Source organism: Prionailurus bengalensis, chromosome E4 (genome assembly GCF_016509475.1).
Source record: "Prionailurus bengalensis isolate Pbe53 chromosome E4, Fcat_Pben_1.1_paternal_pri, whole genome shotgun sequence".
Taxonomy (NCBI): domain Eukaryota; kingdom Metazoa; phylum Chordata; class Mammalia; order Carnivora; family Felidae; genus Prionailurus; species Prionailurus bengalensis.
The window spans coordinates 20,854,811-20,880,664 of record NC_057360.1 but is presented as its reverse complement, the minus strand read 5'-3'; the positions used below and the strand labels follow the sequence as shown (position 1 = coordinate 20,880,664).

General features: G+C 41.3%; 2 protein-coding genes across 2 annotated transcripts in view; one reads left to right on the top strand and one right to left on the bottom strand.

Annotated features, from left to right (window-relative positions):
* Window positions 1-304: 304 nt before the first annotated feature.
* The window catches only part of AXDND1 (axonemal dynein light chain domain containing 1), an 86,908-nt gene continuing 61,358 nt past the window's right edge, over window positions 305-25,854 (bottom strand). Inside the window, exons 18-26 of the mRNA XM_043567650.1 lie at window positions 25,194-25,287; window positions 21,863-22,062; window positions 20,905-21,001; window positions 18,955-19,065; window positions 12,272-12,385; window positions 10,703-10,807; window positions 4,805-4,887; window positions 3,467-3,720; window positions 305-592 (exon numbers count right to left, since the gene is read on the bottom strand). Of these exons, the coding sequence (XP_043423585.1) occupies window positions 513-592; window positions 3,467-3,720; window positions 4,805-4,887; window positions 10,703-10,807; window positions 12,272-12,385; window positions 18,955-19,065; window positions 20,905-21,001; window positions 21,863-22,062; window positions 25,194-25,287 (1,138 nt within the window). The 3' untranslated portion in view covers window positions 305-512. The remainder of the gene's footprint in view (window positions 593-3,466; window positions 3,721-4,804; window positions 4,888-10,702; window positions 10,808-12,271; window positions 12,386-18,954; window positions 19,066-20,904; window positions 21,002-21,862; window positions 22,063-25,193; window positions 25,288-25,854) is intronic.
* On the top strand, window positions 15,119-15,460 carry LOC122475643 (ubiquitin-like protein FUBI; the record flags this gene model as incomplete). Its single annotated transcript, XM_043567651.1, has 1 exon — window positions 15,119-15,460. A coding segment is annotated over exon 1 (297 nt), but the record flags the coding sequence as incomplete, so codon positions are not given.

The following is a 25,854-nucleotide window of genomic DNA, read 5'->3' as shown; positions in this document are numbered from 1 at the left end:
AACCCTTTGGGGCCTCAGTTTCATCTTCTGAGGAATGGGGATAACAGTATCTCCCCGACCTACTTTGTAGTGGTATTGTGAAAATCAAATAAATCATAAGGATGCCTGAAATCATAAGAAATCTGAAAATGCTGCAGAAACCTGAGAGCCTTGTCAGGCTCCTCTCTTTTAAATCGAAAAAATAATGCTTTTTATTTGCCACTCTTCTTTGCAGAGTTCAGAGTCTTCAAAAAGCATTATTTTCTTGACAGTAACTGATACTTTTCACAGACCTCTGTTAGGAACTCAGCTGAAGAGGCTAACAAACTTTCGCACAAGCTATTTTTAATCTGGGAAATAAGCTAATGCACTTATTCCCTCCAGCCACTGCTGCGACTTGTAAAAACAAAACATTCGCGGCCTTTGTAGTAGCTGTTGTGCAGGAAGTCCCTCGGATCGAGCCACACTGTCAGCTCGGTAGCACACGGGTATCGGTGAGGGCAGCCATGCTGAAGCCCAACACCCTGAGGATGTTACTTGGGTTTGGTCTTATAGTTGGGTTTAGTCCGGGTCCTGGACTTAGGGTTGAGAAGACCCTCCTTGCACTGCGCTTCTGAAAAGACAAAAACAATTAGAATACTGTAGTAATGACATCTAATATTTACGGAGGACTTTTAACTTCACGCAGTGTTTAAAAAATTCCATTCTGCCTGAGTACCTCCCAAGCTACAAACAGGCAATGTACCCCAGATTTGACTCTCAGTTGGTTACTGGGATTCAGAGCACATTTTCCCAAAGTTAAAGTGCAGCCAGCTAGTCACCTGAGTTCTGGGTCCCGGAAAAGAGGACTATGTGGTCAAGGAGAGGGATTTCCTCTTCCTTCCTATACATATCCTGAGACTGGCGGGAAAAAAAAAAAAATTCCAATAGAGCCAGGATCCAGAATCCCCATCCATTGCTGCACTGCTGTCTCCCCGCCTCCTGCACACAGACCCTACTCCAGCCCCGCCCTCGGGACGGGTGCAGGGGGCCTCCTGCCATCAAGCCGGCTCTCCCTGGCTGCTCCATGACACCAGGCTTCTCACTTCGAATCCTTCCGACTGGCTGCTGCCACCTCATCCTGCATTCGGTCCTCTTGTTCACGCCCTCGTCTTGCTCCTAGTGTATCTCCCGGCTCCCAGCTCCCAGCTCCTAACCGAGGCAGGCCTCGCTGAGATCAGAGACTAAGCCACCATTCATCTTTGTCAACTTCCCTCTCGATTCCTGTCTTCATTCACAGCTCAGAGCACAATGATTTGCCAAATATGAAAAATACTGACATAAAACAAAAACAAATGTGTCTCCTACTCCGTCCAGATCTTCCCCATACCCAGCGTGCACAAGCCTCGTCCCTTTACCGTATGTAAGCGTCCCTTCGCAGCCCATCTCTTGGGGGAAGGTGATCTCATGCTCCATCTAACACAAATATGACACTGCATGTGCCATACAAGTCCCACATTGGTCTCATTGCATTTTTCAAAGGAGCTGTCTGCTCACCCTAAGGAATGTCCAATTTATGGATTTTCCGGGGAAAGTGGTCAGGTCTCCCGCATGGCGTGCGTACTGCCAGGCTTAGGAGCCAACTCTCCTAAGCCTTGCAAAGCTTCTCATCCTCCACTTTTGAGCCCCCCTGACAATGACTCTGAAGGGGTATTTGGAAGGAAGGGGCAGGGTGGCTATGTTTGTGTAGGTAATTGTTTATAGGTTGGGGTATACAGTCATCCTCTACTTAAAACAATTAATACTTTTTCTATTCTGGATTTAACCTCATCCCCACGATCTTTATGGAAATCGAGAGAAACAAAGTCACTCATTCCATACTGAGGTAACCTCTCCAGATTAACGCGAAAGCCTTTGGCATGGTTTGCATATTTATTTTTCTGTAATCTGGAAAAAGCCTAGTTTGCAAGCCGTCAGGATAAAATTACACAGTGTAAGGTGAAAATTTTTCAATCCATGAATACTATCTCACATACAGTCAAACGTAAAGCTAAAGGATTGTCACACTTGGAATAATCAGCATGTTACTAGTGGACAGTTAACAAACAGAGAGAAACTGAGCTCAGTCTGGTGACAGTACGGATACAGCACACGTGAGCGGGAGGCTGTGGGGCACCGGCTAACCTACTGCTTTTGCTGGGGGTGTAGGTGAAGACAGGAGTGACCAAAGAAAACAGAAAGTAGCTATATTCCCGGTGCTACCCCTTGTACTAGCAGCTGTCCTGGGATGAGACCACAGGTGGAAGATGAAGACAAAAATCAAAAAATAGCCTCCAAAACTGGGGATACAAAGAACTGCTTAAATAGCATTAATCAGAGATAAAAAAATAAAGAGTTAAATATTTTCCTGTAGAATAATAACAATTCCCGTAGAAGAACAATTTTCATCATAGGAAATCCAACAAGTATCAAAAACTAAACTCAAAATTCCCCATAAACCTCCATCAACCAGAGACAATGTCTGTCAATATTTGGACACAATTTCCTTCTGGTCTTTTTTATTTTTTTTTTTAATTTTTTTTTTTTTAACGTTTATTTATTTTTGGGACAGAGAGAGACAGAGCATGAACGGGGGAGGGGCAGAGAGAGAGAGGGAGACACAGAATCGGAAACAGGCTCCAGGCTCTGAGCCATCAGCCCAGAGCCCGACGCGGGGCTTGAACTCCCGGACCGCGAGATCGTGACCTGGCTGAAGTCGGACGCTTAACCGACTGCGCCACCCAGGCGCCCCATCTTCTGGTCTTTTTTAAAAAAGAGTTTAAAAACGCTTTAAATAAGAGTTAAATAATGCTGTAAAAAAGTGTGTCATATCCTGTTTCCTTACATTTGATATTTAAATATAAGAACTCCCCATGTCATTATAAACCATTTTAATAGTGGTATAATATTCAAGTATATTAGTATAGCATTATTAATTAACCCTTCTTCCATGATTGGAGGTAGGTTGTTTCTATTATATACAATGATACATTGAACATCTTTGTGGATTAATCGTTTTTTCTATATTTAGGATTATTTCCTTGGACTAGATTCTCAAGGGTAAAATTACTCAGAGGTCAAAGTATATGCATGTTTTAAAGGCATATCCATACATACCTTCAAATTATTTTCTCAAAGAGCTATATGTCTATCCACCCACGAGTATCATCTGTAAAACGAACTACTTTGCCCCTTCTGATCAGCATTATGTTCTTTTGTTTTTAAAACTCTTTGCCAGTTTTAGAAGTAAAAATTGTATCTCATGTTAGTTTATTGTCGACAATTGTTAGTCGTTTGGGTTTCTTTTTTGTGAGTTGTCCAAATAAGACAGTAACATGGTTAAATGTATGTGCATTCCTGTGAAAAGTATGAACCAATAAATAATATTCTTCTAAGATATTTGTGACCCAAACAAGTTTCATTTCATTAGTAAAACCTTAATAAAGCAAAATGAGAAAGCAAGCCTCACCTTTCTTTAGAGACTTTGAGGAACATTCTACTGCCTTGTTTCCTTCTTCTTCTTCCTCTTCTTCTTTTTCTTCTTCTTCTCCTCCTCTTTCATTTTCTTCTTCTCTTCGTCTTTCAGCCTCCCTCTCTTGAGACCTTATCAAAATATCCTCTACTTCCCTCTCTAGCTCTTTATTTCTTATGAGGGTATGATGAAGTTTCTCATTTACCTCCTCAAACTTCTCCTCTGCTTGTCTGGCTCTGCTTTCAAACTCTCTGATGTGGACAAAGGCCAGAGAAAACACAACAAAACGGAAAGGTTTGAAAAAGTATCTTTCATGAATAGGAACACATAATCTAGAAGAGGCAGTAGAATTAGATATGTCCATCCAAAACGTACAAAGAAGGGAGGCAGCAGCATCAATCATTAACCCAGAACTGGGGTCCTGGAAGCTACTTGGATGGCGATATCAGAGTGGCAGTCATGCTGTGATTTAAGAATGCAACATATTTATGGGGCCCCTGGGTGACTCAGTTGGTTAAGCGTCCGACTTCAGCTCAGGTCATGATCTCGTGGTCTGTGAGGTCGAGCCCTGCGTCAGGTTTTGTGCCGACAGCTCAGAGCCTGGAGCCTGCTTTGCATTCTGTGTCTCCCTCTCTCTCTGCCCCTCCCCTGCTCATGCTCTGTCTCTCTCTGTCTCTCAAAAAATAAAATAAAACTTAAAAAAAAAGGATGCAACATACGTATAATTTCTTAGTGAAATCTGACTTTGGGTATTTGGATTTCTCATCAATAGCCAAGGAACCCCTTTTTCAGTAGCTAATTTTGGCTCCTCTTCATCGATGTGATCCACCATACTAAATCAATAGTCTCCTTTCTTTTCCAGTACCTCTAAAACCAGATCTGACAAAAAATAAAACCAATTCGAAACGTGCTTCTTAATTCCTAGAGTGCGTGTTATATGTCTACATGGCTGTGCTCTTCTCTTGGCACTCACAACCATCTTGACTATATCGCCCTTCCTACTCTTGGGGTTACGTAGCATTCTTTCTTGCAGAGTATTTCTCCCAGCTCCGTCTCTAGCTCATCTCTTAGAAACACGCTGAATAGACCCTCCTAACACCCTATTCCCCACATACACACACGTTCCCTCCCTCCATCTCCACCGTGGGCGAGGACGGATGTTCCTGTGGAAGCAGTGTACTTCATTGCCATTAGCAGAAGACTTAGAGATACCCAACCAACTAGTGAGGATAAAGGAAGCAGAAGAAACACAGGTAAGCCACGAAGTGTGGATTTCTCAGCTAAACCTCCTGGCCGGCAATCTTTGTTGTTACCATTGTGGAGCCTCATACTTACATCAGCTTCTCCTGTGTGCATTCAATTATAGCCATTGCTTCAAGATACTTTGGGGCCAGTGTGCCTTGACTAGCTGATTCTCTCTGACAAAGGAAATTAGCAGTATGAGTGAACGGAGAATCCCAACAGTTAATACTCTACTTCTTCAGAATGTTTTGGACTAAGCCTTCCAGAATATTTTTTTCTACTATCCATATTTATATAGTAAATGATCAAGCAGTCTTAACACCAAAAAAGAACAGGGACTACCTATGGCCACACAGCATACCAGCTTCCAAATTATTCATGCTACAGGTGGATATAAATTTGATTAGAACTGTGAAGAAGCAGGGAAAATAATATCAACAAAAAGAAACAAGGAAAGAAGAAAAGGTTTAAAAATAAAGAGAAGGCTAAATGTGTTTCTGTAATAAATCAAGTTGATGATCAAGGAAATTAACTATTTTTCTTAAGAATTTACTTCACCAAGCACATAACATTGTAACATCCAATCAGATCTCTCAGGGCCTTAGGGAACTCAATAAATATCAAGGCAGTGAAAGTATGAAAAAAAAAACCCCGCCTCTTTCATTTATCTTGACTCTACATACATTCTAGGAAACAAGAGAAAGGTAAAAGAAGGTATTTAGAAAACAAAAATTATAAGCATATTTTAAAATAAATATGACATTTTCCCAGAACTGTACATTTTAAAAATTGAAGGATAGTTAACACACGATGTTACATTACTTCCAGGTGTACCGCATGCTGGTTGGATGAATCTATACCTTATGCTGTGCTCACCGCAAGTGTAGCTTCCATCTGTCACCATACGACGCTATTACTACGTCACTGGCTATATTCCCTGTGCTGTACCTCTCATCCCTGTGACTTATTCATTCCCTAACTGGAAGCCTATACCTCCCACTCCCCTTCGCCCCTTTTCGCCCATAACTGTGTTAAAAGTCTCATTTATCCATGTTTCCGAACCTGAGGCGCGTAAAAGGTAAGCCCCACATTATAGACGGAAAGGGAGCTCTGAGAGGGTAGGCAGCCTTCCATCCACACAGAAGGATCTAGTGGGTTAAAGCAAAACCCTCATCTGGGCCTCTTCATTCTCACCCACACGGCCCATGGCACTATGCTAGCTTTTTCTAAAGGAAAACCAGAGAAAAACCACGTGAAACATTTTCACTGTTACCCTAGCTCTTTCACTCTCTTCTTATTGTCCCAGTCACCTACTCTTGTCTTTCTGCTTTGCTCCCCTTTCTTGGGTAGTTTGTTTGGAAAGTAAATGCTATCATTGTCCAGCCTGGACCAGAAGCATGTGACAGCTGTGGCCACACAGCACGTGCCACTAACTTACTTGTTCTGTGAGGCCAAAAGAAAGGTGTTCAGGGCGGAGGCTTCTAGAACTGGAATTCTTCACACGGTTTACAGCTCTACGGAACAACTTTGTAGGTAGAAACCAAAGTAAACCAGTACTGTGCTCTGCGCACACCGGAGCCTTCAGATGTGCATTCGTTCAACGGATACACAGTGGAGCCTTGAACTGCATAGGCTTGAACAGTGCATGCCCACTTTTACATGGATTTTTTTCACAGTCCAGTACTATAAACGTCTTTCCTCTTCCTTATCATTTTCTTAATAACATTTGCTTTCCTCTAGCTTACTTCACTGTAAGAATACAGTGCGTAATTCGCGTGACATACAAAATATGTGTTGACTGTCCGTGTTATCTGTGAGACTTCCAGTCAACAGTAGGCTATTACTAGTTAAGTTTCTGGAGAGTCAAAAGTTACATACGGATTTTTGACTGTGCAGGGAGTCAGTGTCCCTAACCCCTGAGCTCTTCAAGAGTCCACCGTATATTTAGTTACAGTGTGCGAGGAAAATGTCCCTGTTTTGACACTGGCAAGTACAGATTAACGTTGTGTGGTCCATTTCAAATCCTTCCAGAGGAAATTCCTGTGGCATCCTCTATGTATGGCTGGTGGCAGCCTCCCCCGCATCACCCATATAATGATACTGACACCTCAAGGCTAATCACAGACATGCCGTTAGACCCTACTCTCCTACGCCTAGCCTTCCTCTGGCTTCTGTGGTCTGTCACCCTATTTAAGAGAGACAAACACGGGCCTCGTGGCTCTTGGAAGTAATTGCATTGGACTTTCCTTATTTGTGCCGATCTGCTGTAGCTTTGCACTTAGTCTCTGACTCCAATTCTGTCTCTGGCCTTTTTGACTTGGTCTTCCTCAGGTTTGACTCCACTAATGGGCTTTGAATTGGACAATAGCTCTAGCCTGACACTATCTCAGGGAGGATCTTACTCCAGGCCTACTTCTTTGGGATCCAACTCCCAGCACTGACACAGCGCCGCAGCAGCTTTGGACATATTTTCTAGAACCACTAATCCAAGGGCCCTTCCCTGTTGCGGTTATAAAACACGTAAATTAGTCACTGCTCTGGAGTACGTGGTATTGTGAGAGGGAAACAGACTTCTAAGGGCCACCTTCAGGCCAATGACAGAAGGGCAGAGTGTCTAATCTCATGTTAAAAATACTGCTGATCCCCCCAAATCTGGTGCCTGCTCATCTTTCTGCAGGAGTTCACAGGTGATCCAGCAAAATCTCCTATCATCCTCATACACTTATAACTCTTTATGGACACCCAGAACCTACGGTGTGAAGATGAGTCTGAAAGAGATCGTTTCCAATATCTTGTTTGTTGGGGTAGCTGAGCTGTGGCCAACCCTACTCATGCGGTCAAGAGGAAGCACTGGGGGCCAGGGTAGCTCTGAGCACTTTTGGTAGCCTCGGGGGGAGCTTGCCGGATTTAGTCATCCCACGTCTCCACCAGCCAGCTGAGATGTTACAGAATTCTGGCTGCCTGTCCTACAGGAACAATGTTGGAACGATTCTGATTCAGAAAGGGCCACAAGGGGTGCGTTGCAGCAAGTAACCAGAACTGACTGAACGGGGCTGCCTCCGAAAGCAGAGGAGCCTTCTCCCAGGAAGGACGGCAGCAAAGCCAGCACCGCCTACAGGGATCGCTTGGTTCACCAGTCCATCAGGCACAGTGACAAATTAGATGTGCCTGTTTCAGATGGAGCTGGCCACGTTATGCACACAGGGCCTGCTTTGAGTACAGTCCTCACGAATTTCCACAAAGCCCTAACTCCTGGCTAATTGAGGAGCGTTTGAATAGTGGACGGTCCAGCCCCATTGTGGTAGACACTAAGGCATTGGGTAACGGTATGAATGAGGCTCTGGTTTACCAGGTCAAGCCATCAGCCTCCCCAAGCTGGTGGTGACTTATCACCACCCCTGTTGAGATATCACTCATATCTCAACCCTCAGAAAATCCCACACTGGTGTCATCTGCAGGAGGGGATACTAAGAGTAACTGGAATTCTCCATGCTTAGGTCACTAGCTTCCCAAGGGTCTGGCGCTATTTCTCACTAGAAACTTGGGGCTCCTCGATCTCTTGGAGCTCTCCAGTTTTACAACTCAACTCCCAGGGACATGACAAGTTATACCTGCACACCACAGGCTTTCTGCTTCCCGATCCCTTCCTTTTTTCTTGCCTTCCCCAGGGTTAATCAAATGTACTGCCTCCTGGGAGTTGTGTTTTTAGACCAGCAAAAGAGTGCAGCTGCCTGTTAGGTCTGGTGCCTTGAACCTGTATCCCTACAAAATGGTTATTTATGTTCTTAGAACCAGAGACTGTCAAAAAATAATAATAATAATAATAATAATAATAATAATAATAATAAATAAAGGAAACAAACAAGCAAACAAAAGCAAAAGAAAAACTTACAATAGAAGATTTGAAACCTTAAAGCACCCTCAGGGAGCCCTAGTACTTTTGTAAGTGACAGGTACACGGAGCCCAGGCCCCACCTGTTCCACCTGGCCTGCAGCACAGTCCAAGATGGCGCTTCCCCCAGCTCCGCCTCCTGCCCCAAATCTCTGACCTCACAAGCCAGTTGAAGGAACCTTCATTCTCTGGGCACCCACAGCCCCAAATATCAACCTTGTCTCTGCTGGCCAAGCACAATTAGGTCTCTTCTGTTGGAGCACCTGGTGATCCCTTTCCGCCTGCGAGTGTTCCAGCCACCACCACATAGGATGAATGTGATTCTTCTTTACCTCCAGGAACTTGCAAATAATTATATACCCGGCTGGCATTTTGCTCCATTCCCCAGACCTTATAGTCAACGAGCACGTAAATGGTTCAATCTTCAGTGATCTATAGTAGCAGCATTAGCAAACTTCCAGAGCCTGGAGACAGACTTTCTGGGCCACATCGTCCCAGATGAGCTAGTCACATGGCACTGCACCGTGTCAGATGGAAAGGTGGTATCCTGGAGCAGTACCCCCCTCCCCGCCCTCCCACCGCCACCACCACCAAAGACAAGCTCTGTACCCCTCAATTTTGCCCCAGGCTATAGGCTGTTTTCCTGCCTGGTTTGGGTATCTCGGAGACTTGACGCTGACTCCTAGCCTAGACAGCGCAGCAGGGGAGACAATCTGAGGCAGGAAGGCCTTGGGTGGGATTGGTGGGGTTAGGAGATCAATCGGTGGTGCCCCTTCCTTATGTGTCTCACGGCACATGACTCCTGACTGACTCTCCACGTGATTTCCCCCAGTTCTTCCTATAAGATTTGGAGCCTACTTCCCACAACCTCCCTGGACATATACCCCTGCAATCGGCCACACCTCTGCCTTAGTCATCCAGCTGCTGCCCAGCCTGACCCTCACCACAGCCCCACTGCACCCACCTGCTCAGATGGACCAAACCTCTGACAGTGAAATGGTTCATTACTGTGGGGGTGAAACTGGATTCAATATATGGATTTCTGGCACCACCACCCCCGCCAGGAAAATGCACAGTATAAACATACACACAAAACGCTACATACCATTTTGGGGGATTAATGGGATGAAGGCATGACATCCTGTACACAGAGACATGCCAATCTAGAACTGACTTATGTCTACCACGGTCCTAGAACTTTCTGTGGAGGAATCTTAAATCTATTTTCCTGGGGCGCCTGGGTGGCTCAGTTGACTAAGCATCCGACTTTGGCTCAGGTCATGATCTCATGGTTTGTGAGTGGGAGGCCCACGTTGGGCTCTGTGCTGACAGCTCAGAGCCTGGAGCTTGCTTCGGATTCTCTGCTTCCCTCTCTCTCTGCCCCTCCCCTGCTCATGCTCTCTCGCGCTCTCTCTCTCTCTCTCTCAAAAATGAATAAACATTTAAAAAAATTTTTTTAATCTATTTTCCTGCTGAGTTTCTAAAAATTTCCAGTTTCCCATTAATTCTTGTGGTTGGAAGTATATGGTGATCCCAGTTCTCAATAGAATCTGAATGAATATTCTAAAAAAAAAAAAAAAATAGGTCAAGTTTTGACCAAGATATTGTGAAATTAAGAAAGTCAATGAAATGCTCATTTTAAAATGAAGTTTAGGGGCACCTGGGTGGTTCAGTCAGTTGAACGTCCTACTTCGGCTCAGGTCATGATGTCACCACTCATGGGCTCAAGCCCCACATCAATCTCACCACTGCTGTCAGCACAGAACCCGCTTCAGATCTTCTGTCCCCCTCTCTCTCTTCCCCTTCCTCGCTTGTGCTCTATCTCTCAAAAATAGATAAATCTTAAAAAAAAAAAAATCTTTAAGCTGAGGTTTAAAGAAGAGAATGAGAAGTTTTTATAAAGTTAAGGTGAAAAACAAGAGTTTTCCAGGGATGATGCTGGGAGGAAAAAAAAAAACCCTGAAAAATATATTATGTAGGAGCTCCTGGTCCTCTTGGAGCTAAAAGTTATGTCAGATCCATATCATTTTTACATGCCGTTAAATTTCCCGGCTTTTTTCTCTAGTTTTGAATCTCCGATTTGCGTTTCAGATACATACCCAGGAAGAGAATACATCGGTTTCAAATAGAGGTTTGGTATGAATGTTTTCATCTTTTTCAATGATTCGAATGAGTCTTTCCTCTTCTCTGGATGTTGAAGGCTTCTAGGGCGCAGAAACACGAAGGTCCCTTTAGTGAGCTGGTATGGGACACAGTGACAGGGCAAGTTTCCTGGAGGAATGTCTGAAGCTTTACTTTTCCATTTGCTCTAGTCACTCAACGAGCATTTTGAAGACTTTAGAGCAAACACTGTGTGAGAAATTAGTGGGGACGGGGAAGCGGAGACCAGGGGGGAAAATGTGAGAAAAACAAAGAGGATTTCTCCCAGACCCCAAGAATTCATAGCACAGTGGGAGAGATGGCCCAGGAAATAATTATGGTATGCCAGATTACTGTTAGCAAAGAGGTGGGTTCCAAAAGCTGTGTGCATCCAGAAAAGAGCCCTGAATTCTGCCTAGACCCTCAGGTAAGTTTTGAGAAAGAAAGTGATACCTGAAGGTTGAACAAGAGTTTGTACCGTAGAGAGGAAAGAGCCAGGACTAAGACCTCAGAGGTGGAGAGGAGGGAATGCATTATACAGTTAAAAGGTATGACATTATTTAGTGGCCACATAACACTGTTTTCCATTTACTTTGTGTCTTCCATATGCCAAGGACTGTAGCAGAAATAAAACAGAAAATGCTGGTCCAAAGAAGCTTGGGCGTTATCATATTTTTGTAGTGCTGTCCAGCATATACAGTGAGTAGAGGACCTAGGTCACAGCCTGGAGTCATACCAACATTTAAACTATTCACAGAGAAGAAACATCAGGGAAGTAAGTTAAGACAGTACAGAGAATGTTAGGTGATCACGAGTTCTAAGAGCCAAAGACAATAGTCAATCCAGGAATCAGCAAAGGGCTCTTGCCAGACTAATCTGGGTTTGAATGCTGGTTCTGCCACTTACAGCTATCTGACTTAGGGTAGTCAGTCAACCTGAGTTTCAATTTTCTTATCTGTAAAACGGGACAATAATTTTTACCTTGAAGTTGTACTGTGTAGATAAGAGGTAACATGTACAGAACATGTAGCTCACAGTAGGCACTCAATTAGTGGTGGTTATCGTTGCATTTTCATCATTATTATAAGTGCCCCAGGAAGGGTTGTTATTACTACTAATGCCTCAGCAGGGGTGGGGACAGGGTAAGGAGAAGGAAGGTGTGGGCCTGGGAGGAGGGGAAAGGCAGCCCAGAACAGGAGCTGAAGAAGTGGACACATAGAGTTTACATCACTGTTTGAAAAATCTGGCAATGAAAGGATAAAGAAACAGCATCAGAGTGAAAGGCAGATAGTGTAGGAAATAGGACAGATGTGAATGAGGCTGATGGGAAGCAGGTGGATTTTGAAAAGGAAAAGGACGTTCCTTCCGTGGAAAACAAAGAGCTGAGGGTGTCTGCGGGTATGGCTAAATCTACAAGAAAGGATGCAACTTGATTTATGCCAGATGATCTATTTCTATTTTCACTAGTACCTCTAAACATAGTCTTTGAAAACACAAAGGGAAAGAAAGGATAATACTAAACATCTTACCTCTTCTTTCTCTTCTTCCTTTTCCTTCTCAAGTTTCTTATCCTCCATACTTTCTCCTTCATCTTCTCTAAAAAGCCTGTCTGTTTCAGGCTCAATTAATTCTTTTACAAAATCCTGTGAGATAAAACAATAGTATAATTATAGCTTAGTGTATATTAATAATTGAGTAGTATATACCAATTATTCATTCAAAAGTATTTAATGCATACTAATCTTCCAACTGGATACTGTGCTGGGCATAAGGACAAAAAAGTGAGTAAGAATGGCCTCTGTCCTTAAGAAGCTTACAATTTAGTGGACAAGAAAATGCTATGGATACATATAGTCACATGGTAGGAACACCTAATCCAGATCTGGTAGTGGATAGGGGTGAGAGGGTTGGTCAGGAAGGTTTCCTGGAGGACATAATGTCTGAGTTTCTTCTGGAAGGATGAGTAAGGGAAAAAGACAGTTAGCATGGGGTATTCTAGGCAGAGGATGCTGCATGGGCATGATTGGCTCTTGAGGAGAAAGTAGTTCAGTAGGACAGAAATTTAGGGGTAGATGGACAGGAGCACAATCATAGAGGAAGGGCTCCAGTGGCTTTTCAGGGAAACAATTTTATCCTGAAGGCAATGAGGTACTGATAAATTGGCTGATATGTTTTAATTTTAAACCAATCACTCTAGCAACATGAGAGTAGATTTAAAGAGAAAGAGGCGAGAGGGCGAGAGAGAGAGAGAGAGAGAGAGAGGAGTGAGGGAGGGAGGGAGAAAGAGAAAGAAGGAAAAAGGTGAGAGTAGAGAATGAACAACACAGGGTTTCAGAAATGAAGAGGAGGGTAAGGATTCAAGAGGTTATTTAGGAGTTAACTCTTACTGCTTGACTAATTCGATGGATATGGAATGGTTAGGGAATGGAAGCATCTTGAATGATACCTGATGTATGGTGTAGGCCACTACATAGATGATAATACCGTTCACAGAGATAATGAACAAAGTTGCATAAGCAGGTATGGGAAGACAGATGAGTTCAGACTCAGCTATGTGACTTTGAGTTACCACTAAGATATCCAACTGGAAATATTCAGTAGGTTGTTAAATATACAGATCTAGAGTTTAGATGGAGGCATTTGGGCTAAAGATAATCATTTAACAATTATTTAATTGAATTTAGTTGAAGCCAAGAAGGTAAATTACATCACCAAAGGAGACCTTGTGAAGTGTTAGGGGACGAGGTCTTAGGACAGGAACCTAGTCACATAAAGGGCTAGGGAAGAAAGACGAGCCCCCAGAGAAGGCCAGAAGTCATGTCAGAAGTCTGAGAGGTCCACCAGGAAAGCCAAAAGAGGAGAAAGAAGGAGTCAACAGTGTTGAATACCTCAAAGAAGTCTACACAATGATCGACTGAAAAATGTCCTTCAGATGTTCACAGCAACGATGTGTAAAAAACAGAAATTAGACATTTCTGTCTTATTTCACTTAGCATTATACCCTCTAGATGGCAAGATCTCATTCTTTTTTAAGGCCAAGTAATATTCCTGTGTGTGTGTGTGTGTGTGTGTGTGTGTGTGTGTATCCACATGTGCATACATGAGTGTGTATTATCACATCATCTTTATCCATTCACTTATCGACGGACACCTGGGCTGCTTCCATAGGTTGTCTATAATAAATAATGCTGCAATAAACATAGGGGTGCATATATCTTTTTGAGTTAGTGTTTTCATATTCTTTGCTTAAATACCCAGTAGTAGGATTACTTGATCACATGTAGTCTGATTTTTAATTTTTTGAGGAACCTCCATACTGTTTTCCACAATGGCTGCACCAGTTTGTATTCCTACCAATAGTACATAAGGGTTCCTTTTTCTCCACATCCTCACCAACACTTCTTGTTTCTTGTGTGTTTGATTTTAGCCATTCTGACAAGTGTGAAGTGATATCTCATTGTGGTTTTGTTTTGCATTTCCCTGATGATGAGTGATGTTAAGCATCTTTTCAAGTATCTGTTGGCCATCTGAACGTCTTCTTTGGAGCAAAGTCTGTTCATGTCTTCTGCCCATTTGTTAATTGGATTATTTGGTTCTTTGGTATTGAGTCGTAGAGATTCTTTATATATTTCAGATACTAACCCTTTATCAGAGCTGACATTTGCAAATATCTTTGCCCACTCGGTATTTCTCTTTTAGTTTTGTTAATTATTCCCTTTCGCTGTGTAGCTTTTTTCTTCTTTTTTATAGAGAGAGAGCAGGTGAGCAGTGGAAGGGGCAGAGCAGGAGATGGAGAGAATCCTCAGCAGGCTCAAGGCTCACTGTGAAGCCCAATGCAGGACTCAGTCCCACAACCCCAGGATTCATGACCTGAGCCAAAATGAAGAGTTGGACGCTCAACCGACTACGGCACCCAGGGGCCCTGCTGCACAGAAGCTTTTTATTTTGAAGTAGTTCCAATAGTTTATTTTTGCTTTTGTTTCCCTTGCCTTAGGAGATGTATCCAGGAAAACGTTGCTATGGCCGATGCTGGAGAAATTATCTTATGTGCTCTCTGCTAGGAGTTTTATGGTTTCAGGTCTCACATTAGGTCTTTAATCCATTGTGAATTTATTTTTGTGTATGGTGCAAGAAAGTGATCCAATTTCATTCTTTTGCATGTTGCTGTCCAGTTTGTAATTAACATTCTTATACAGATATATCATATATTAGAATTATCAAATAGACTACAAAGTTATATTAACCTGTCTAAAGAAATAAAAGATTGAAAATATGAATAAAGAGACAAAGATTACAAAAATGATCAGACTCGAAAAAGAACCAAATAGAACTTTAACAATTAAATTTAAAAACTGAACAGAGCTCTTTCTCGACTCCATCTTTGTGGTCGTGGCTGCGGTGGCCGTCGTCCAGTGGCCGACATGCAGCTTTTTGTCCACGCCCAGGAGCTACACACCCTCGAGGTGATCGGCCAGGAGACGGTCGCCCAGATCAAGGTTCATGTAGCCTCTCTGGAGGGCGTCGCTCCAGAAGATCAAGTCGTGCTCCTGGCAGGCACGGCCCTAGAGGATGAGGCTACCCTGGGTCAGTGTGGAGAAGAGGCTCTGACCACCCTGGAAGTAGCTTGCCGCAGGCTTGAAGGTAAAGTCCATGGTTCCCTGACCCGTGCTGGGAAAGTAAGAGGGCAGACTCCTGAGGTGGCCAAACAGGAGAAGGAGGGAGAGGGGGAGGGGGAGGGGGAGGGGGAGGGGGAGGGGGAGGGGGAGAAGACAGGCAGAGCCAAGTGGTGGATACTATACAACTGGCACTTTGTCAACGTTGTGCCCACCTTTGGAAAGAAGAAGGGCCCCAATGCCAACTCTTACATCTGATGTAATCCTGGCTTTCCCCAATAAAGCCACTTAGTCCAGTCAAAAAAAAAAAAAATAAAATAAAATAAAAACTCAACACAAAGGTTTAATAGAAGATTAGTGAACAGGAAGGTAAACCAGATGAAATTATTCAGGATGTAGTGCAGACACAGAGAGATAGAAAATACGAAATAAGGTTCAAAGACATGTGCATAGGTTCTAATACATATCCATTCAGCCAGAAAGAAAGGAGAGAGCAAATATAGTAGAGACAATATTTGAAGAGACAAAAACAGAATTTTCCATATCTAATTCAAGATACCAACTCAAAGATTCAGGAAACCAAGAGAATTAACAGCAAAATTTAAAAAGAAAAGGAACTCCACCTTCAGAACGTATCAGAGTGAAACTGCAAAATGCCAAAGATAAAAAGATCTTCAAAGCAGCCAGAGAGAAGAGAGGGTTAACTTCAAAGGAACTGACAGCTGAATTCTCAACTGTCACTTTGGTAACAATAAAATCCAGAAAACAGTAGAAACAGTGTCATCAATGGGCTAAGAGAAAATAATACCATCCTAGAATTGTATGCCCAGCAAAAAAAATTTTAAGAATGTGAGTGAAATAAAGACATTTTCAGACAAACAAAAATTAAGGTTGCCTCCAGTAAATCCTCACTAAAGAAAAATGTAAAGGTCAAGGCAGAAAGAAAATGATCTCAGGCAGAAGATCTGGGATGTATGAAGGAACAATAAAGAAATTAAAGGGGCGCCTGGGTGGCAGTCAGCTGGGTATCCGATTCAGCTCAGATCATGGTCTTGCGGTCCGTGAGTTCAAGCCCCGTGTTGGGCTCTGTGCTGACAACTCAGAGCCTGGAGCCTGCTTCAGATTCCATGCCTCCCTCTTTCTCTCTGCCCCTTCCCTGCTTGTACTCTCTCTATCCAAAAAAATAATAATTTTTTCTTAATTTTTTTAAACAGAAGAGGATGCTTACTATTGCTACCACTATTTAACACCTAATTGGAAGAATTACCCATTGAAATCAGACAAGAAAAAGTGATTAGAGCCATAATAATGGAAAGAAAGAGGTCAAATTATCTCTATTTGTAGATGATTTGATTAAGTATCTGGAGAACCCAAAAGAATCTATTGAAAACTACTGAAAACAGTAAGATAATTCAGTAAAGTCACAGAATACAAAATTAAAATACATAGATCAATAACATACACACAGTTCTCAATTATAAGATACAATGGAAAAGAAGATCCCATTTAAAATAGCAGTAAAAGGGGCGCCTGGGTGGCTTGGTCGGTTGAGCGTCCGACTTCGGCTCAGGTCATGATCTCACGGTCCGTGGGTTCGAGCCCCGCGTCGGGCTCTGTGCTGACAGCTCAGAGCCTGGAGCCTGTTTCAGGTTCTGTGTCTCCCTATCTCTGTGACCCTCCCCCGTTCATGCTCTGTCTCTCTCTCAAAAATAAATAAACGTTAAAAAAAAAATTTTAAATAGCAGTAAAATAAAACAGTCAGACATAAACCTCACAAGAAATGCACAAAATGAGTAAACCATAAAACATCATTAAAAAGCATTAAAAGTAGACATCCTGTATCCCCCATTTTTGGATACAACAACCCAACAACATAAGTATCTCTGCTCTAAGTTAACATATAAATTTAGAATGATCCCAGTTTTCAAAATTCCTATTTTTTCTAGAGGTAGATTATAGAGTTCTATAGAAGAATAAATAAGCAAAAATGGTGAAACCCTGAAGCCCATGAAAAAGATCGGTGAGGAGAGCTGACCCTACCAGATATGAAAATGTACCATAATGCCTCAAAAATTAAAATATTGTGGTGATGACCCATGAACAGATAAATAGAAAATAAATTCCAGAAACAGACTTAGGTTGAATATCACTATTTTCAAATGTTAGAAAACACTACAACATGGAATATTAGAAACAGTACAATGTGGAAGACAAATCCACCTTGTTCACATCAACCCAAAAGGCTGAACAGGGCCAGTGAGCAGAAAAAGTTACAAGGAAATGTATTTCATCTAGTTCAATAGAAAGAATAACATTCTACTAGTGAGTGCTCACCAAAACAAATGGCTAATTCTGAAAGTAGGTCTCTGCCACTGCAGATGCTCAAATATAGGCATAGATCAAGGATGGGTGGTAATGCAAAGTTTCACACATCTGATGTTAGGCTGAATTCAATCACCTTTAAAATCCTTTCTGTTCCCTATGATTGTGCAGAGCTCTTGAATTTAATTTTTTCATAGATCTGTTGCATAACCAAGATCACGTCTGTGTTACTCAATTTTCTGAAATCATTCAGTGGCTAATTCAAAATAATTCTGGCCAAGATCTGGGCAGCAAAGAAAAATAAGCATTTGTAAAAGGTGTATAATTTAGAAAGGTCGTGTTTCTTTGGTGTTTCAATATAAAACGCAAGTCCCACAAGGCGCCTGGGTGGCTCCATCCATTGAGTGTCTGACTTCGGCTCAGGTTATGATCTCAAAGTTCGTGAGTTGGAGCCCCGCACTGGGCTCTCCGCTGTCAGCAGAGTCTGCTTCAGATCCTCTGTACTCCCCTCTCGCTGCCCCTCCAGCACTTGCCTACATGCTCTCTCTCTCTCTCTCAAAAATAAATAAACTTAGGGGCGCCTGGGTGGCTCAGTCAGTTAAGCGTCCGACTTTGGCTCAGGTCATGATCTCTCACTCTGTGAGTTCGAGCCCTGGTTCAAGCATCGGGCTCTGTGCTGACAGCTCAGAGCCTGGAACCTGTTTCAGATTCTGTGTCTCCCTCTCTCTCTCTCTCACCCTCCCCTGTTCATGCTCTGTCTCTCTCTGTCTCAAAAATAAATTAAAAAAACGTAAAAAAAAATTTTTAAAAACTGTCTAAAAAATAAAATAAAATAAAATAAAATAAAAAATAAACTTAAAAAAAATTTTTAAGACACAAAAGAGAGAGGCCAATGGGCTGGGTTAGGTGCTCAAGAGAAGAAATAACCTTAAATGGAAGACAGAGCCTGAAGGGGATGAGGAAGTGTGCACACAAAAGCAGACCAGTCTGAGGACCTGCCTCAGGATGTGACAGGCAGCTCCCCTCTGAAAGCCATCCTTCCTTTTATGAAGGAGAAAGCAAAATCATCCACTAAGAAAGTGAGGAGAGATACTTAGGTGGATGATTTTCTCCCTTAGAAGGGAGAAGAACTACTAATGCTCTTGGCCAGGGACCACATTCTCTTCTGGTAAATAAGTGAGGACTCAGAACACTGATAGGAAAAAGTCACTGAAACCTTATCTATTGCAATACAGGATGAGGCTGAATAATGATCAATGTCAACACATGGCAAATACCTCTTCTCCAAACAGGTACTCCTTTTCTTCCGGTGTCAGTAACTTTATTATTCTGCCTTTAAGCCCAGAAAGGAGGTGAGAACATGTGGTGATCCACTCATGACATTCTCTCTGAGAAGAGATCAAAGATAATTACTAAGCAGAAAAAATCAGACTGTAACAACTCATTTATTCACTCCTTCTATCGAGGAGCTGTTAAGTACAACTCTAAATACAACTCCATTCAATTAACTTTTTATCACTTCAGTTCAAAGATTTGTGCAGAAATGAGTCTCTATGAACACACACCTGAAATCACACCATCTCTTATCAACAGGATTTGGGGATCTGGGTTGTAATGGGGCAAGCAGCTGTGATGTGCCATAAAACCAGACGCAGAAAGGCTGCTGCATTTACTACAGGCAAACGGTCTGTCCCAACAAATGTTTCGCAGCTGACCAGGTCAACTGTGATTGCATAGCAGTAACAATAGAAATAGCCCACATTTACTTGGCTTTAATTATAGGCCAGACTCTGTTCTAAGCACGTGCAATATTAATTCATTCAGTATGTAATATGTGCTATTTTTTTTATGAGGTATAATTGAAATAACATTACACTGGGAACAAACTGATGGTTACCAGAGTGGAAGTGGGTGGGGGGATGGGTGAAATAAGCGATGAGGATTAAGGAGGGCACTTGTGATGCAGGGAATTGTTGAATCACTATATTGTATACTTGAAACTAATATAATACTGTAATGTTAACTGCAATTTAATTAAAAACTTAATTAATTTAAAAAATTAAAATTTTAAAAAATGGATTAACCCCAAAACAAATGCACACACAAAAAATAACATTATATTCGTTTCAGGTGAACAACCTGATGAGTCAATATTTGCGTATATTGCAACATGATCACCACAATAAGCCTAGTTAATATCTGTCACCATACATAGTTACAAATTTTTTTCTTGTGATGAGAACAGAAATATGTATCATTATTCTTCTCATTTTTTTGATGTAGAGACTGAAGGACAGAGCAATTGATCATCTTGCTCAAGGTCATATATATAGTTAAGCAAAGCACTTGGATTTTAATCCAGGCGGCTTGATCAATCTTGAAAAAGAACAAATTTGAAGGATACACACTACTGGATTTCAAAACTTCTTCTATGACCATAGTAATCAAGACCGCTTGATAATGGTGACAATGTCAACAAACAGATCAAGAGAACACAACAGAATGTCTAGAACAATATCCACTATGGATGACAGACCACAGTGAGTATTGGTGAGGAAGTGGCCAGGGGGAACATTCATACACTGCTGGCGGGAGTGTAAAATGGTTTAACCACATTGGAGGATAGTTTGACAGTTTCTTAAAACGTTCAACACATACATACCATGTGACTTAGACATTCCATTCCTAGATATCTGCTCAAGAGAAATGAAAGAGATGCATATATACATGAATATGCATTAAAGCTTTGTAATAACCCAAACTGGCATTCAAGTGCCCATCAACAGAGAATGGATAAATTGTGTATTATCCATATAATGAAATACTACTCAGCACTAAAAAGCATGCAATTTTAATAAGAGCAACAATATGTGTGATTCTCAAAATAATTATGCCAAGTAACGAAGTCGGATCAAAAAAGTACACATTCTGAATGAGTCTATTTATATATTCTAGACAATAAAAATAATCTTTGGTGTTAGAAAATGGATCAGACCTTGCATGGGGGCAGGATGATGCTGGAAGGAGAGATTACAAAGGGGTATAAGGAAACTTTGAATGTGTTAGATATTTTCCTTTTTTTAAATAATAATCATTTTATGGGTGTATCCATAATTTAGAAATTACCAGACTGTACACCTTAAATACGTGTAGTTTGTTGTAATACAAGTCAACCTAAGAAGTCTGCTAAAACAAACAAACAAAACAAAAGGGGAAGATAGTGTTACCTTCATCTCATTCAGTTCATGAAGATCCTTAGTAGGATTTTTTTCTAAGTGACCTGCTTTATTCAGAGCCATAGCTGTTACCATCCCTTTGCAACAACTGGAAAAAATAAAATAAAATAAATAAAAGCACACACACACACACACACACACACACACACACAGCATGACCTATTTATTATTGGTTCCTCTTCTAAGTGTTTTAAATTCAGATACCATGGAAGTTTACCATAATAATTAAACTATTGACTCACGAAGGAAAATAATCTGTCTCTCAAGTTTCTCACCCTTGTCCTGTTCCTCCTTTTCATTCTTCTCACTCTTGACCATGGGTAACATTGAATGAAAATAAAAGCTACTTCCTGAATTTGAAGCAATTGTACTAACATACGCTTCCTAGTTAAAAAATTATAATTTTTCAGACCTTATCTGTATTTGATAAGAATCTTCTAGCTTTTCAGATATAGGGGTTTTTTCATTTGGGTTTTCTTTTTTTAAGAGACGTTTCAGTTGGTGTTTGGTGAAACTAAATAGATTTAGTGAATATAAGTGTACATTCAGTTTTGCATGGAATTACATAGGGAATTACAAGCTTCTTCAAAAATGCCCCCCTGCCCCCGCAGTGTGTGCAAACATGCAAGATGTATCTTATTAACGCAAACAAGTGGGCCTTTTTCGTTTGATTTGGCTTTCTTTTTACTAATTCTCCCGTATAAGTATACACTTCCCAACTTGCCTATGGTAACACTGTGTTCAAAAGAATTCTAAAGCCAATGGGAAAACACTAAAATCACATATTTCAACCGGGCAGTGTTGAAGCTGGTTTAAAAACTGAACTAATATTTCTTTCAAGGTTTGAAAACAATCCCTGATTGCTGCTACCTCACCGCCCTTATCTCCTCTGCTTTATGTCACATTTAATCTTCAAAAGGACAATAATAAAATAATCAGATAGTTTCACCTGTTCAAATAGCTTGAGTATTGCGACAACTTTCTGGCCAGTGCGATTGCGTCCAGCTCTAACTTTGCAACTCTTACATCATGTTTCTCAGCACTTTCCTTTTCCAACTTTGGGAGAGTGTCTTGGTCAGTAAAGTCAGGCACCATTAAAATCAGCAAGCTTACCATCCACTGGATCATAGATATATGTAACTCATCCATCTGTTAAAACATGATTATAATATAAATGACTTATTTTAAATAAATCAAACAGTAAAAACCATACCAAATTTAAAAATAGGAAGCATACCTGTGTCTAACTTGCAACAACACTACCATTTTTTTTTTTTTGAGGGGGGTAGGGACAGAGGGAGAGGAACAGAGAGAGAATCCGAAATAGCCGCCACACGCAGCACAGAGACCAAAACAGGGCGCTCGATCTCATGACCTTGAGATCATGACCTGAGGGGAAATCAAGAATTTCCCGGAAGTTCAAATGACTGAGTCACCCAGGTGCTCCAACAACACTATCATTCTTTTTTTTTTTTTTTTAACATAATTTATTGTCAAATTGGCTAACACACAGTATGTAAAGTGTGCTCTTGGTTTTGGGGGTAGATTCCCATGGTTCACCACTTACATACAACACCCAGTGCTCATCCCAACAAGTGCCTTCCTCAATGCCCATCACCCATTCTCCTCGACCCCCCCATCCACCCTCAGTTTGATCTCTGTATTTAAGAGTCTCTTACGGTTTGCCTCCCTCCCTATGTGTTTGTAACTATTTTTCCCCCTTCCTTCCCCCATGGTCTTCTGCTAAGTTTCTCAAGATCCACATATGAACACTACCATTCTTAATGAAATCAAATCATCACTACTCAGCTAGGATAACCTTGTTTTCTTTTGCTCATTATACTACATTAAACTACCCTCTTCCTCTTTAGTTTGGTCAAAGGTATTAACCCATTAAAGCTGCAGTTCCCCAATTGTGCACTAAGACATTGCAGAGCTCTAAAGTAAATTCTCAAGGATGTCGTGGGGTTTTTTTTTTTTTTTTAATTTTTTTTTTTCAGCGTTTATTTATTTTTGGGACAGAGAGAGACAGAGCATGAACGGGGGAGGGGCAGAGAGAGAGGGAGACACAGTATCGGAAACAGGCTCCAGGCTCTGAGCCATCAGCCCAGAGCCTGATGCGGGGCTCGAACTCACGGACCGCGAGATCGTGACCTGGCTGAAGTCGGACGCTTAACCGACTGCGCCACCCAGGCGCCCCTGTCGTGGGGTTTTAAATTCTTGAGGGAAATAACAGTGATGTGTGACACCTATCAGCACAGCATGAACTTGACATAGTTCACAGTTTCAACACTGGATGCACTCTATCACTTTTGATGACATCTTTCCTTGGCAAAGCTGGTTTTATTGGTGGTTGTGTGGTTTAAAAAAAAAAAGTACTTTGGGAAAATCGAGGTTCAACAAGAAATGAGGGTGGCACCGTCCCATCAGGTTTCAAGGTTAGAGAAGTTGTCCAGTAGTTAAGTGCATACATTGTATTAGTAAATAATGTTGATTAAATGAGAATAAAAGGGTTTCTTTTTCTTTCAACATATGTATATCTAAAAAGTTAAACTAAAACATTAAATTTTGCAAAGCTTATTTGAGCAAGCAATTAGAATCAGGCCGTGTCAAAACCAAAAAATGGTCAGGGGCATTCTGCAGGCAGGGGCCAGGAAAAATATTTTTATAGAGAAGACACTGAAGCAAAGCAATGCAATTATTTAATTGACTGTAACTCAAATGTTGCCTTATTTGGGAAATTTAGTTAGTTGGCTCTTGTGACAGATGTTCCTGAGTTCCATTTTTTCATATTCAAGAAAATCTAGTTGCCTGTTTATGATCAGTCCTTGAGTTTTGTTTTCTTAGATTCAAGTGTACTGACTCTGGCTTTGGTTTGTTTACAGAGGCTACCAAAGGGACCAGAGCTACGCCAGTATAATGGCCTCCTTGTTTAACTATTTTAACACGTATTGCTTTTCCAAAGTTACTAAGTTATTAGGACACAAATATTTGTAAGTTGTTCGAAACTATCTACTTAATAAACTGAACCGTGAGGGGTTTCTTTTGGTTTAGGAGTGCGAGAACACTGAGGCACAGGCAGCAGTGGGAACCAGTCAAGTTTTGGAAGTTCTGCATTATGGTGTTTGCTGAGGCTCGGTCCCAGACATAAAATGTAGAAAACATCATGAAATGCAAATGTCAAACATGCCATACCCTTCAAATGCCCTATCCCCATTCTCTGTTTGATGAGTCCCTAAGTATTCTTCCAGGCTTACACATGACCTACTCTGAGAAGTCTTTTTAACTTCCACTGGCTTTAACTTGATCCTTTCCCCATGTTTCTATACTGTTCTGTACACGTCTATTAGAATTGTTCGCACATCTGTCACCTCAATTAGCCTATGTGTCTCTTTAAGACATGGGCCATCATTTTATCCCTCAAAACCACACATAGTACTTGACAGAGAATTAAGTGCTTAATAAATGTTGTTAAATGGACAAATAAAAATCAAACTTGGGAGCCTCGCTGGTACTAAAACCCAAGCTTCCCACCTCGGAAGGAAAGGTTGTTAATGACCTAAAGGAATGTTGATGAATGTGTTTTTATAACTTAATTAACACATCAGGAAAAGGGCAACTCTTCCTGACTTGTGATTTCACAAGTTAAAGATATTTCCCCCCACATTCACAAGCTATACCCCTGCTGCTTCTCAAAGTAAATAAATTCCTAACTGTTCTTTCCTATATCAATGGCCTGGATTTATACCCTCATTCAAATAACTAATTTTTGCTTACATAAAATATTAATTGATCCTTGAACTATCCCTAATAAACAGAAACATTATTATCTTCATTTCAAAGTTGTATTGTAGAGATTAAATGGTAGAATCTAGGGCATGCTGAATTTAGGTTCATAGCTGAATTTAAAATTAGAATCAGGGGCGCCTGGATGGCTCAGTTGGTTAAGCGTTGGGACTCTTGACTTCAGCTCAGGTCATGATCCCATGGTTGTGGGATCCATACTCAGCATGAAACCTGCTTAAGATTCTCTGTCTCTATCTCTTTCTCTGTTTCTGTCTCTCTCTCTCCCCTGCACACTCTCTCAAGAAGAAAAATAAAGTAAAATAAAATTTAAAAATAAATATCCATACAAATCATTTGAGTAATTACATCACATAAGTTCCCATTTTGCCCTCCCAACCTCCTGCTCCAATTGGATAGTTATGACCTAGTTTTCCTTTTAAGAAAACTCCCAGCCAAGGCAAAATATACTTTCACAAACCCCTAAAAGTACATACCTGGTGCTGAAGTTCAATGTTACCATTGTTAATCTCATTGCCTATCTTCAAAAGCCATTGTTGAATCATGTTAAATATTTGTGCTTGAAGCACCCTGAAGGAAAAGTCAAACAAAATAAAGATAAGTGACTCACATAGAGTATAAAAGTTAAACTATCAGCTAAAAGAAGGGGTTTTATTTCACCGGACCTAGTAAACTCAGGTGTTGCCAATTGTTTGAGAATTCAGGAAAGGTGAACCAAAACCTTAAATCACCTGGTATAATGGCTTATTCATTGTCATCGCCTTCCTAACTCCATGCAGGTAGCAACTGGCATGATGCTCTTGGGACAATGTAGATCTTACCTTCAGTGCTAACTCTCTACTGTAGAAACTCACACTCCTACCCTTTACATTCACTTCTAGGCAGTGAGATCACAAAGTGAGAAAAATGAATTTTAAAATTCTCAAGAGATCAGTTTCCAACATGACAGTGTGAGGAGCAAAGCTGATCCACTCCTTAGTGAATCTGGGTGAGAACTGTTAGAAAAACACAACAAAACCAAACGACTGAAAGCCTCTGGAACAAACAGCAACCGCAGAAACATGTGGTCAAGACAATCTGTGAAAATTCAATAAGAAAGGCAAGGAGAGTCTACGGTATTTGGAACAAGACTCTTCT